Genomic DNA, 13,621 nt, shown 5'->3' with positions numbered 1-13,621 from the left:
GCAGCTGTTAAAGTGTTTATGAAGCTTATGTAGAAATAGCAGAAATAGTTATGAAAGAAACCCCCCCAACCCCAAAAAACCCAAAACCCACCAGGATCCAAAATTTTGTGTACACTATGATCACAACACTGTAAAATAAATATGCATGAGACAAAAGGTCTAAAAGAAAACAAGCTGAATGCTGAGTGGCTGTGTTAGAGTGAAGGATTTTTTTTTCCTTATTGTCCTCATGTTTTATGATGTGATTAAAATTATTTTTACAGTGAAAGCAATTAGCATTTTAAAGGCTGAGTGTAAAAGGGTCCTCACTGGCACTCTGATTTGAAAGTATTAAGTAAAATACTAAAAACTTCTTATAGTCATCATTTACAATCTCTTAAACTTCTAAAGATCATATTTTGAGACTGTCAACCTCAAAGTTTATCAGCTTGCTGGTAGATATTCCTGCCATGATTTGCATAGAAAAGAATAACATAAAGGACTCTTTCAACCCCTTCATTTTACAAATGAGAACTCTGAAGCCCAGCCTCCCGACTGTAGCAGAAGCAAAATTTGAACCCAAGTCTACTAGGTTATCTAACAGTAATCTAACACCATTTATAGCTCCACATCCACCCATGAGTATTATTAGTAGATGTGTCATGTCTATTGGCTGTTGAACACTGGCGTTACTACCATTCTGGCTAGCCTGAGGGGTTGATTCCTTTCTCTTCAGGTCTTACTCGAGCTTTCACTCTTCACCACTTGGGGTCCCGAAGATGCCTCACCCGGTTCTCCCTTTTTTAAGTCCCCCACTCTTCGCACCCCCAGCGTCCGAAGTGTCGCAGAATCCCGGCAGGGGCGCTGCGACTCCCTGGCTCCGCGGCTCCTCCCCTGGCCAACCGTCGATTGGGCCGGCGCGTGACGTCACGCCGTTCTAGCCAAACAAATGGGTTTCGGGGCGAGCGTTGGGCTCCGCCGCGCCGCGCTGGGCGCTCGGTCCGCCTCAGCGGTGGGGAGCGAGCCAGGCCAACTGCCGCCGCCGCTGTATCGCGGTGTGCAGCCCCGGGCCAGGCCCCGGCCGGGGCAGGAGCGCAGGTGGGTCTGGGCCGGGGTGGGGCGTGGCGTGAGAGCGGCGCGGTCGGGGTCTGGCGGCGGCCACCGTGGCCGCTCCCCGCCCCCTCCCGCCGGCCGCCTGCGCTCTCGGGGCGCCGGGCGGGTGGGGGTGGGGGCGGGGGCGGCGCCCGCGGGTCCGGGGCTCGGTCTGAGGCAGGGACCCGGCGGCCCGCACCTCGTCCGGGGGCGTCCTCTGCCCGCACACGGGCCGGGCGCTGAGCGCCCCCACGGGGCACGGAGGGTCGGGCAGGCCGGCGGGCGGGAGTGGGGTCCCGGGTCAGGGCTGAAGCGGAGGAGATCCGGGATAGGCCGTGGGGAGGTTCCAGGTCGGCTCTCCCACCCCCGGGACCGGCGGCCGGTGAGGAAATCGGGCCCTGGGTGGGGGTAGCCTCGCCCTGTCGCGCCCGCCGGGGCTCTACCGCTCTGTCCTTCCCCGTCCCAGCGCAGGTGAGCTGGCGCCTGTCCTTAACCTTCTTCGGGGACCTGGCAGGACCGAGGCTCGGAAGCTTCTCTAGCCTCCGGGCTGGCGCAAGTCGACTGCGGTTCCGCCCCAGTCCCGATGAAGTCATAGTGCTGTGGTTTAGCGTGTCTGTGACGTCAGGGGTTTCCAAGAGATGAGCTGTGATGTCATGCAGACTCCGGCGGGGAGCTTGACACGCAGAAGGGCCAGGAGGGCCGGGAGGGGAGAAAAAGGAAGGTAAAGCTTCTGTCAACGCCTAGCATCGCAGAGATTTTGAATCGAAAGTTGTTCGATATCAGCATTTTACAATTTTAATGTAATAGTTGTTAAGTTCTTTAACTTCCATTTCGAATATTGTTAGTACAGTTCAGTAAGACCCATATGATTTAGGAAAATCTCAATCAGGAGGTTTTTTTTTTGTGGGGGGTGGATGGGTGGGTGTTTAATGTAAATGCATTTGAGAAAGCTAAACTCATAGTTTGATGGCTTGTGATCGGAATTGCTGGAAAAAATAGAACCAATTCGAGTGCTGATAATTATTTGCCTTACTCTTTTTTGCTAGACAATTTTGAAATCATTTATCTACCTATTTGCTTTCTTTGTTAGTGGTCTGGAAGAGAGAGAGGAGATTTTAAGTCAACTTTTTCTTTTGTAAAGAAGGGAGGAGGAGTTCTGAATTAATCCAACATTCTTCTTAAATAATAATTACCTGGGGATTTAATTTATCCAGGTTGTCCCTGTCCATGGATAGTTTGAGGGTTTCCTATGCTTATAGCTCAACAAGAAGGATTTTCCTGTTTTCTTACTGAGACTGGGCTGTAACAGTATAATATATACCAGGACTGCTTGCCTGGACAAGTAACTAATATTACATCTGTAATGCTTTCAAATATGAAACTACAGAATTAAAAAAAAAATGCCCTGCCTATGAATATTGCTTTTCTTCCAAAAGAGATCAGGCCAGAAGAGAAGCTAGTCACCTGCCATTAATGACTCTCTTCAGGTATTGCAGCATCTCAGTACTTTTGCTCATTTCTTCCTCTCTATAAAATCACTTAAATAGGATCTAGTTTGAGAGGTAGATGGCTTAAAATTGAAGCATAATTACAATTTAGTGTCTTCAGCAGGAAGCTTGGATAGGAGTCCTCAGCCCGTCCCCACTGACCTTGACTTGTAATGTTAGGGTTTTTTTGTTGTTAATACTTCCTTCTCTTATTTGCTCTTTAAAAGTGATTGATAAGGTATTGTCTGTCTAGATTCTGCATCAACATGCTGGTGGAAATCATGCTCGGTTACTACGTTTTTGTAGAAAATGAAAGCAAAAATTTACCCTTGTTAATTACCATTAGATTTGACTGGAAGTTTACAAAACAAGGTGTTCCTGTAAATCTCATTTTAATGCTTACTGTATTTGGAAATTCTATAGCATTTTGTGCAGTACTTGAAAATTACTTTATATTTATATTTATTTTAAGAAATTAGGAATCGTGTGGTGACAGTGTTAAGGCTCTAAAGACAAAATTTGGGTTTTTGGGTCTTCAAGACTGATAAGTACCAAATTAACATGAAATTGCTGATTTTGAGGTGTTAATCAACCTACTCTTTAAAATGAAAAGATCATGACAAGATCTTATGTAATGAAGTTGAAGGAGGTACAGAAAGGACACTTGCATGTGTCTTTTCCAGGGAGCCTTTCTGGGGGAGACTACGTGGATCTGTGTAAATTAAATGTACTAGGGTATATGGTGAAAGTCATACTACATGTGAGTTGAAAGACATATAAATGCTGATAATAAAATAGCTTCTCCTTGGCAGTACATTTTTCCTCCTCAATGGTGTTTAGCAGTTATGATTTTTTTATGAAAAATGAGTTGATAGGGGCTTCCCTAGTGGCGCAGTGGTTGAGAATCCACCTGCCAATGCTGGGGACACGGGTTTGGATCTCTGGTCTGGGAAGATCCCACATGCCCTGGAGCCACTAAGCCCATGCACCACAACTGCTGAGCCCGTGTGCCACAACTACTGAAGCCCGCACGCCTAGAACCCGTGCTCCACAATGAGAGAAGAGAGAAGCCACCACAGTAGAAGCCCTTGCACTGCAACGAAGAGTAGCTCCCGCTTGCCGCAACTAGAGAAAGCCCGTGTGCAGCAATGAAGACCCAACACAGCCAAAAAATAAATAAATTAAATAAATAAATTTATTTTTAAAAAATGAGTTGATAGGTGGAGAATAAATGTCTTCATGTATTCTGATATGACCTAGGAACAATGACAGGTGTAAAAAAACCAGCTTCTTTGTATAGTTGTATAACCGTTTCACCAGCCATAACACATAACACTCTGAAACATTTTTACAGTTTGTTTCTACTTTTGGCAGGTTATTTTTCACCCAGGCCTAGCAGTTTTGGGTCTAGGAAGCAGCTTCCACTTCTTATAAATGGAAATTTATTTGAGATCGGTATTATTTTGAAATATTTTGTCATTTTATCCAGTTACAGCATTTAAGGGACTATATCAGCCAGTCATTAGTGATATAGCATCTTTCTGACAGGTAAAAGCAAATGTGAACAATGAAAGTGTTGTATTTTGAAATTCTTTAGGATATGTTTATTGGATCAATTCTATTAACATAACATCTAGAATTTAAATTCTTGTACAAATTTTCTACTTTCTTTTCTTTCTTTTTTTTGAGGTACGCGGGTCTCTCACTGTTGTGGCCTCTCCCGTTGCGGAGCACAGGCTCCGGACGCGCAGGCTCAGTGGCCATGGCTCACGGGCCCAGCCACTCCGTGGCATGTGGGATCTTCCTGGACCTGGGCACGAACCCGTGTCCTCTACTTTATTTTCTAATAACTTTATGCTCAGCCAGTTTAATTTGCACAGTTTTGATACTCTAGTAAACCTTAATCTTGTTTTCATATTTGTTGGGGAGAGAACTACTAATGGTTAGAAACATCATTCAGTGTTATCTTCCAAAATTTGCAGCTGTTTAGAACCAGATACTTGAGAGAAGCTACTATGGTAGAATGAATGCCTTCCTTGTTAGGTCATGTGTGACAAAGGCAAAATTCAACAAGTGCATAATCTGCAGTCCTTTGGAAGCTACAGTAACAAAAAGCAAATTAACTCCCAAGTGCATTTAGGTCATTGGAAGTTGAATTCCTATCAATTCTTACTGTTGCATAATTTATCTTTCCCCCTGTAGTTCATGTTTATGGCACTTTGAAGCTGATGAATGTACTGTATTATCTGGGAAAAGCATTAATAATTTAAATGTAGGTGTTTCTTAATGTCAGTTGAAAGAGTTTGTCAACCTTCTGTTTCCAGCTCTGTCTTCTGGTTTGCTCTTCACAGAAGAGGCTCCAGATCTCCCCTTTTTAAATGTTCAACTCCAGAAACTTAGCACACACATTTTCAACCCTCAGCACAATGTAGATTTAAATGTGAAACTAAGCTCTATTTATGTGTGTATTATATTATTATCAGGCATGGGTTTTATTCATCTAACAAACATGTTTTGAGTACCTCTCTGCCAGGTCCTCAGCCAGGGACTGTGTGACCTTTGTTTTAACATTCCCTTGCCATGGGGGCCATGGGTCTGAAGGGCAAGAATTGGACCAAGAGGATGAACCATTTATGTTATGCAGATTGGCCAGAGGTTTTGTCTAAAGGTCAGTTAAGGAGGTATTAGAAGCTCAGGTAAAAAGAATAGGGAACAGATTATCATAGCCCAAGACAGACAAAGGGGTCAGGCTCCACAGGTTTGGATTGTGCTAGAATGAAGGGAGCTTAGTGAGAGCATTTTCTTTCAGGCAAGAGCAAGCACTCAAGGCCAGAACTAGTCTGTACAGGCAGTCTAAGACTTGAGGTAGAGAGGAGAGGAACAATCCAGACATCCCTCTCTCAGAGGCATGTATATATACCTTCCTTTTCTTCTCTAAGGTCAATCCTTTAATTGACAAACTTCTGAAATAATGTGAGCCTCACATTATTGCCACTCTGCTTTTTTCCCCTAACATTTTATCATGAAAATGCCAATCACAGAAGAGTTGCAAGGAGTGTTTATACATTGAATATGAATATCTAAATATCCACAATGTAGATTCTGTAATTCTTATTTTGCTGTATTTGCTTATCTATTTATCCATCCATTCTACCCTCTATGTATTTATCAATCCATCTTATATTTTGGTTGTATTTCAAAGTAAGTATACTTTACCAGTAAATACTTTTGCATGCCTATCATGAACTATTTGTTTACTTATTAAATAAGTAAACAAATAGTTTAACTTGTCCCTTAGTTTGGACAAGTGCATACATCTATTTAACCCATAACCCTGTCAAGATATAGAACATTACCATTTCTACGGAAACTTTCTTTGTTCACCTTCCAAGTCAATTTAATTAAATTTTTAATCTCCTGCAGTCTTACTTCCACTCTTCTGAAACTACCTGTTGAAAGGGCCTAGCTGTTAGCAGTGCATTTGAGTGGCATTATGCTGGGTGTTCAGAATATAAAGAAATGAAGAACATAGCCTCTGCTCTCTTTAAGCTTATAATTTAGTTTGGATTTTAATTAGGTGTCTGATAAATGTTACATGAATTCAGAGGAGGCAACTGGGACTGCCAGACAAAGCTTCCTAGATGTGGGCCTTGGATTGGGCGTTTATTTTGGGATCTGGAGAAGAGGGTTTATTTACTTATTTATTTTAAAAAGACTGATTAAAAGTATGGTATTAAAAAAACAAAAAGAAAAAGTTATGGTATGAAGCTGCAGTAGCAGACAAGGGACCCAATTATGGAGGGAGTTTGAGCATTATTTTTTACTCAGGACAATCTTTGAGAAAGGAAGTAATGTGAAAAACGGATCTTTTAGTTAAATTCCTAGCCCATTTGTCATCTTTGGTATTTAGTTGTACAGAAGACATCTTCATTTTTTGAATTCTCTCCTTTCGGTTCTTTGCCTATCTCTGATTTCTTCTGATTTATCAGCTTGGCTGGCAATTCTTTCTCTTCCAGATCCAAACTATCTAAAGCTCTGTTCTCTTCTTTTTTTTTAATTGAAGTATAGTTGCTGTACAATATTATATGTTAACAGGTGTACAATATAGTAATTCACAATTTTTAAAGGTTATAGTCCATTTATAGTTATTATAAAATATTGGCTATATTCCCCATGTTGTGCAATATATCCTTGTAGCTCATTTTATACCTAATAGTTTACACCTCTTACTCCCCCACCCCCAATTGGTAACCACTACTTTGTTCTCTATATCTTGAGTCTGTCTAAAGCTCTGTTCTTGACTCTTGTTGTGCTCCTTGTAATCTGGCCCTTAGCTCTTAAGGCTTCTCAGTTATTATGCTTTCCAGGTCAAGCCTATATCTGTATCCATAAGCTGTTAACTCTTGTTAGGTTTCTAACTGGCAATAGGATACTGTTGATTTTTTTTTTAATTTTTAAATTTTATTTATTTATTATACAGCAGGTTCTTAATTAGTTATCCATTTTATACATATTAGTGTATATATGTCAATCCCAATCTCCAGATTCATCACACAGATGCTGCTGTTTTTTACATCCATGTTTACTTTGTATTTATTTTTCAAGAATCTGTAGCAAGAGCATTTGCTCTAAGTAGTTGTAGCAAATGGGATTTATTAAGAAGAGATAGGTAAATGTTGAGTAGGCTGAATGAACAGATTAGACTGAACTTCTAGAACAAACACCACAGAGACACTGTAGAACTTGCCTGATAAGGGAGCTACTGCCATTACGGGCCACCATATGTGGCAGAAATTTTAACTTCCTTGGGCAGGAACATCATTACATGTTACTTTCTGCTCTCTGTATCTTAAGTGGGCTGCTTGGCCACACTTAGGTTGTGAAACCTTAGCTTCAGAGGCATCTGGAAAATGTGGTTTTTAGCTCTACAGCCTCTGTAAAATAGGAAGTCCATGTGAGAGTGGATTGGAGTGCGTATTGAGTGAGTCTTCAGCACACTTGGTTTGTGAAAAACTAAACTCATTTTCCCCAGATTCCCTAATGGTGGTAAAGTGAATCCTTTTGTAATTTTGCTGTTGCTATGCCAAGAAATGGATATTGCTCTGGTTTCCTGAGATAGAAACTATTGCAATCAGCTGTACCATTTAGATGTTGAGTGTAGTGAGTATAACAGGAAACCAAATCAAATTTACTGGCTTGTAGTACTAAAAAGACCAAAGATGAAGCTTGATCCACTTGTACTTAGGTGGTCAGAATCTCATCTTCTTCTTATTTCCTTTATTTAATAAGCTCTGCTTCCATGGTGTTGTCCCTTTGTGGTTACAGTGTGTTTGTCAGCACCTCAAGCTCTACGTCCTTCTGTCATCAAATCCAGAGGTGGGGAAGGAGAGTTCTTCTATAGAAGCTGTAGGGCAGGGCTCTTGACAGTTTTTGCTCCATAGACACCTTTGGCAGTCTGAAGCCTATTGGACCCGTTTTCTGAGTAGTATTTTTAAATTACATAGGATTACAAAGAAAACCAGTTACATCAAAATACAGTTATCAAAATATTTTTTTAAATTATGAGATAGTAACATGTGCTTCTGTATTAAATAATAAGATTTAGCGTGGGTCTAATAATTTCCAAGTAATGATGAACATTGTCACTGTTTGGAGGTGTCTGCAACTTACGATTGTGTGATAGGAAAATATCTATGATTTCTACTACTGACAGTGGCAGATATTGTTAATATTATTGTGGTCTGACTGACTTTCCAATAGAAGGAAATGCTAAATTTCAGTTGGAGGTTACTGAAAGTAAAGATAATTTCCCCCATCATCTGAGTTTATAAACATCCCAAATTGAGTACTTAGCCACTTAGCACTTTATACCGTTATTTATTACTCTTTGTTTCATGTGTATTAGTCTTCTCTCCTCTACTAAATTCTAAGCTTTCATATCTTATATCCCCAAATTGTAGACACATAATTGAAGGCTTAGCTTTTTCCCCTTATCTTTAAGGACATACCTGGGCTATTTAAATTTGTACCTTTAAAAAAAAATTTTTTTTTCCATTTTTCTGTTTAACTGAGACACCTTCTAGCAGATTCAGTTATAGGACTTTGTGTATTAAAGTGTTCATTTGCTTCTTGAAAATTAAAAATTTAAAAAATAATGTATTTTAAATAATAATATAAAAATAGTCTATCTAAAGCTCTGAAATCACTCTTGGAACTACTGTAGGGAATTATTGATTAAGCTGGAGTTTCTGAAGATGAAATTTGAGTTTGGTAAGGAAGTCTCAAAGGACACATTTGGTCTATTGTCCAGGAACCAGGAGAGGCAAGCTTGTTTCCAAAGTAGGGCAAGAGATTTGATTTCAAGTTCAGTCATCAGGATTGTTCTCTGGAGGTTCTAGGTACTTTCTACACACCACTTCAGCCCTTGGGGTTAGGTTTCTCTGGTTCAGGCTGTATTCTAGTTGAAGAGCTATACCATCATCACAATAGTCAAGCTTATTTGGGATACTACAAGGACTATGAAAATGGATCCTGAAAAGTCCGTAGAAGGTCTATAGCTTTATGCTTTAGGAATCCTATTTTTCATTTGACATTTTCTTTGCCTATGTTTTATTCAACATGCTATGTGGTTAGCTTGATAAAATGGTTATATACCACCATTTTTAACTTGTGGAATTTCAAGGCCTTTTATTTATTCATTTACTGAAAAAAAGGGTAGCATGTTTTATACTCCAGGCATTATGCTCAGTGCATTAGTTAACTTCTGTCACTTTTTCTCTTAGCACTATTTACAGATCTGTGTATTCTTTGGCAAGTACCAGTCTTAAATTTAAGAATTTATTCTTTTGTCTTTTTATTGTTTATCTTAACACCTTGTGGGTTCCCCTGCCGTATCATTAATAGAATTGATTATTAAAGTCCAGATAAATACTAACTTTTCTGGAAAATCCACATTTTTGTTTGTATTAGTAGGAGGTTGTATATTAAAACATAATTTTACACTCTAGTTGCATATATTTTAAGACTATATAGTATAACGTTTTTGCACTTAAAAATGACAGTATAACACATTTTAAAACTACTGATGTTTAAAAATTTCATGGCCTTGGAATTTAAGTGAGAACTTTAGCCATGTTAGCTATTGTTTTGTTTCTGAATCTAACAAATGAATTATTTCCTCTCCTTTATTTGATCTAGGGGCTTAGCCTCTGTATTACAAATGTTATCAGTTACCTAATATTTTTGTGTATATTACCAAAAAGTTACTTGATTCTTACTGTAGTTGTTACCTTGTTTTATTGTGTGAACCAACTTTGACTATCTTGTCTATACTGCTTGAATTTTTTTTTTTTTTTTTGCTGTGCCATGCAGCTTGAAGGATCTTAGTTCCCCCACCAGGGATGGAACCCATGCCTCCCGCAGTGGAAATGCGGAGTTCTAATCACTGGGCGGCCAGGGAATTCCCTATTCTGCTTGAATTTTAATTGTTCTATTTTAGTAGAGAATGAGGAGTTGTAAAGCCTTTTTAAAGAATTGTTCCTTTATTAAGATGTCATGGATTTTCCCTTTTTAGGGGACGTGGAAAGAAGGGGACTATGCCTCTTTAAAAGATATGAGTAATTTTGGAGATTAAAATTTGCTTGCCAGCTCATTTGTTGGGTTACATAAATATTATGGTTTCATTTTATTAAAGTTCTTTTCATGTGTTCCCAGTGTTCCCAGGCATTTCTTTTACCAAACACCTGTTGAGTCTTCTCTTGTTAAATGGTTCTGATTTAGATACATGTTACCTCTTGACCACAGTTTATAGTCCAATAGAATTCTTAAGATTTTGGCTTTTTGAGTAAGTCCCTTAAGGACTGGTCTGACAATTACTGATCTTTGTTTCCTATAGAATCAAGTAATAATTTGTTAGAATTGAATCTGAGTAACCCCTATCCTTGTGTTTATGCTGTTTATTTCGTATTCTTTGAGAATATTATATGAAATTAATTTGATTGGTCCATTTTTCTTTCCTCCAAATTGATAGTTCAGGAGAAGTTAGGAGGAAATTAATCTTTACCTTTTCCCTTTCCAATTTTTCAAAAACAATGAGCATAACTTCTCACCTTTCTACTTGCAAAGGATATTAGTGTTACTGGTTTACTAAGGTAATAGCAGTACCACTTTTGAAGATTTCAATTTAGTGTTCTTGGCAGATAGCAGATCTGTTTTTTCCCCCTTTGGAAAAAGTCAAGCCTTCATTAATGAACCTCAGTATAATTACTCAGTTTTTAAGAAATTTGTCATTTGTATGCTTTTAGTGTAGACATCTTATTCAGAGAAGTAAAGCTTAATTTCATTTCCATGTGCACTGTCTTTGTTTCTAAACTGTTAGTGTTCAGTTCACCAAATGTTAATTCTATGCCTACTTTGAGCCTTCTACATTTGAATGTTCATTTAGTCTTTGTTGCTGAAATCTTTATAGGATAATACACAGTACTGTATTGGAAAATATAGTCTTTGCCTTCAGAAGGATTTACTTTGAAGGGCTTAATGATATTGTCTATGCCTGCTTGTGTGCCAGAGGCCCCAAGAAATTTCCATAGTAGCTACTAGGAATTTCTAAAGGGTTAGAGATTTTGTTTGTGACCATCCAACCCTGTTAGAAACAATTTAATATTTTTACTGTTATCAGCAAGAGCATGTAAATGATGCCTCCTTTTTCTGGGTTTATTTGTATGTATTTGTCACTTAAGAGGTTGTTGGTAGTTGGGATCATCAGTAAATGGTTGGTGGCCTCTGACTTAGGATCTGAATAGTCATCTTCCGGAATTAGAGCAAGAGATAGGGCTTTCTTACTGAGTTACCTTTTTTTTCTCTTTTTTTTTTTTTGTGGTACGTGGGCCTCTCACTGTTGCGGCCTCTCCCGTTGTGGAGCACAGGCTCCGGACACGCAGATTCAGCGGCCATGACTCACGGGCCTAGCCGCTCCGCGGCACGTGGGATCTTCCCGGACCGGGGCACGAACCCGTGTCCCCTGCATTGGCAGGCGGACTCTCAACCACTGCGCCACCAGGGAAACCCCTTACTGAGTTACCTTTTAAAAATAAAAATCCCAAATTTTATGGATTTATAAAGTGAATATTTTTTATTTCATTCAACTTAATTATCATTACATAGAAATAAGTATGTGAAAATGGTATATAAAATATATATACCAATCATACACAAAAATACATGAAGGTATAGGCCAAGGCTTGGGCAACTGACAAAATTAAATGGTCTATTTAAGAGTAGTAGATTTTCAGTAACTTTTTTTTTACGTAAATTTATTTATTACTTATTTTTGGCTGCGTTGCGTGTTTGTTGCTGCACACAGACTTTCTCTAGTTGCAGCGAACAGGGGCTGCTCTTCGTTGCGGTGCGTGGGCTTCTCAATGCGGTGGCTTCTCTTGTTGTGGAGCATGGGCTGTAGGCGCCCGGGCTTCAGTAGTTGTGGCTCGCGGGCTCTAGAGCGCAGGCTCAGTAGTTGTGGCTCACGGGCCTAGTTGCTCCGCGGCATGTGGGATCTTCTCGGACCGGGGCTCTAACCCATGTCCCCTGCATCGGCAGGCGGATTCTTAACCACTGCGCCACCAGGGAAGTCCGAGTAACTCTTTTGTTATACTGTTTACACCATAAAAACTTAACAGAATTTACATATACATGTTACAAAATAGTGTTGAGAACAGAAAACCACCTATGGTCAATTTGATAAATTTCTCAGAAATCCTCATTTTATTTCAATTTCTAATCTGATACGGAGACTTTCACATTACTATTTGTAACTCTTCAGAATCTATACTCCTAACAAGAAAGAACCTTTTGTTTGATTCCTTCAGCTAATCAGAGAAAAGCCTTGTTGGCCTTTTTGATTTAGCTAGCTGCTTTTGTTTGTTTTTCATTAAAAGCAGATAATGAGAAATTAAAAGATACATAGTATATATTTCCAGCAGTAGAGTGACCCCAGTGCTTCTCTTTTTGGTTAAAATGTTTTCTTGCCGTTTTCCTCAAAAGAAGAGTTCTCAGCACTCTCCTTCCCTTTTTACCCCTTCCAACACTTTTTATTCTTTTGTCATTTTTGTATCTAGTGGTCTCAGTAATTAAGTTCAGTGTGGGATCATCTTGAAACTAAAGTCAAAGTAAGTCTTCAAATCATTAAAATCTGCATATACCAAAATTTCAAAAAAGTTAAACGAAATATTTAATTTTGTTTAATAGGATTAAAGAACATTTATTTTTTAAATAGGTAATGTGTTTGCATGGTTCAAAATGTGAAAGGTGCAGAAAGTGAGATATTTTCTATCCTGTGCCTTGGGCATACTTTTCCCTCACTAGGGCAACCACTGTTACTAGTTTATAGTCTTCTGGTGTATAGTCTATTTTCCCTACCTTTAAAAGCATAAATGGTAGCATAGGGCTTCCCTGGTGGTACAGTGGTTAAGAACCCAACTGCCAATGCAGGGGACATGGGCACGAGCCCTAGTCCGGGAAGATCCCACATGCCGCGGAGCAACTAAGCCCGTGCGCCACAACTACTGAGCGTGTGCTCTAGAGCCCGCGAGCCACGGCTACTGAAGCCCACCTGCCTAGAGCCCATGCTCCGCAACAAGAAGCCACCACAATGAGAAGCCTGCGCACCGCAACGAAGAGTAGCCCCCGCTCGCTACAGCTAGAGAAAGCCCGTGCGCAGCAACAAAGACCCAATGCAGCCAAAAATAATAAATAAATTAAAAGTAAATTTATTAAAAAATAAATAAATGGTAGCATATTCTACGTAACGTTATCTTGCCTTTTTCACTTGATTTTTTCTTTCTTTACATATTGGCATATGAAGAGTGTATTAGTGATAGAAAAGCTAAACTAGCAGTGGGTTAAACAATGAAGTATTTCTCTTATAAAAGTTCAGGTAAGTGTTCTAGGGCTGGTATAGCACTCATGGCATTACTCTTTTCTCTTTCTCTCTTTTTGAGGCATAATAATTACAGTAAAATTCACAGAAACATGTGGATAGTTCGATAAGTTTTGACAGTTGGATGTAC

The 13,621-nt window shown here is 39.6% G+C and overlaps 1 protein-coding gene across 7 annotated transcripts in view; it reads left to right on the top strand.

Annotated features, from left to right (window-relative positions):
* The first annotated feature begins 882 nt into the window (after positions 1 to 882).
* Positions 883 to 13,621, top strand: part of FBXO34 (F-box protein 34) — an 85,733-nt gene continuing 72,994 nt past the window's right edge. For 3 of the 7 annotated variants that reach the window (XM_079912352.1, XM_079912354.1, XM_079912353.1), the window contains exon 1: positions 940 to 1,077. Coding sequence is in view for 1 of the 7 variants with exons in the window: in XM_079912351.1 (XP_079768477.1) it covers positions 929 to 1,077 (149 nt within the window). In the remaining 6 variants the exon portion in view is untranslated. Of the gene's footprint in view, positions 1,078 to 1,249; positions 1,543 to 13,621 lie in introns of those variants that run through there. The other 4 variants (XM_079912357.1, XM_079912356.1, XM_079912351.1 and 1 more) reach the window with 3 other exon arrangements.

Source organism: Stenella coeruleoalba (assembly GCF_951394435.1).
Source record: "Stenella coeruleoalba genome assembly, chromosome: 2".
NCBI classification, from domain to species: Eukaryota; Metazoa; Chordata; class Mammalia; order Artiodactyla; family Delphinidae; genus Stenella; species Stenella coeruleoalba.
This window is presented reverse-complemented; position numbering and strand designations above follow the sequence as displayed.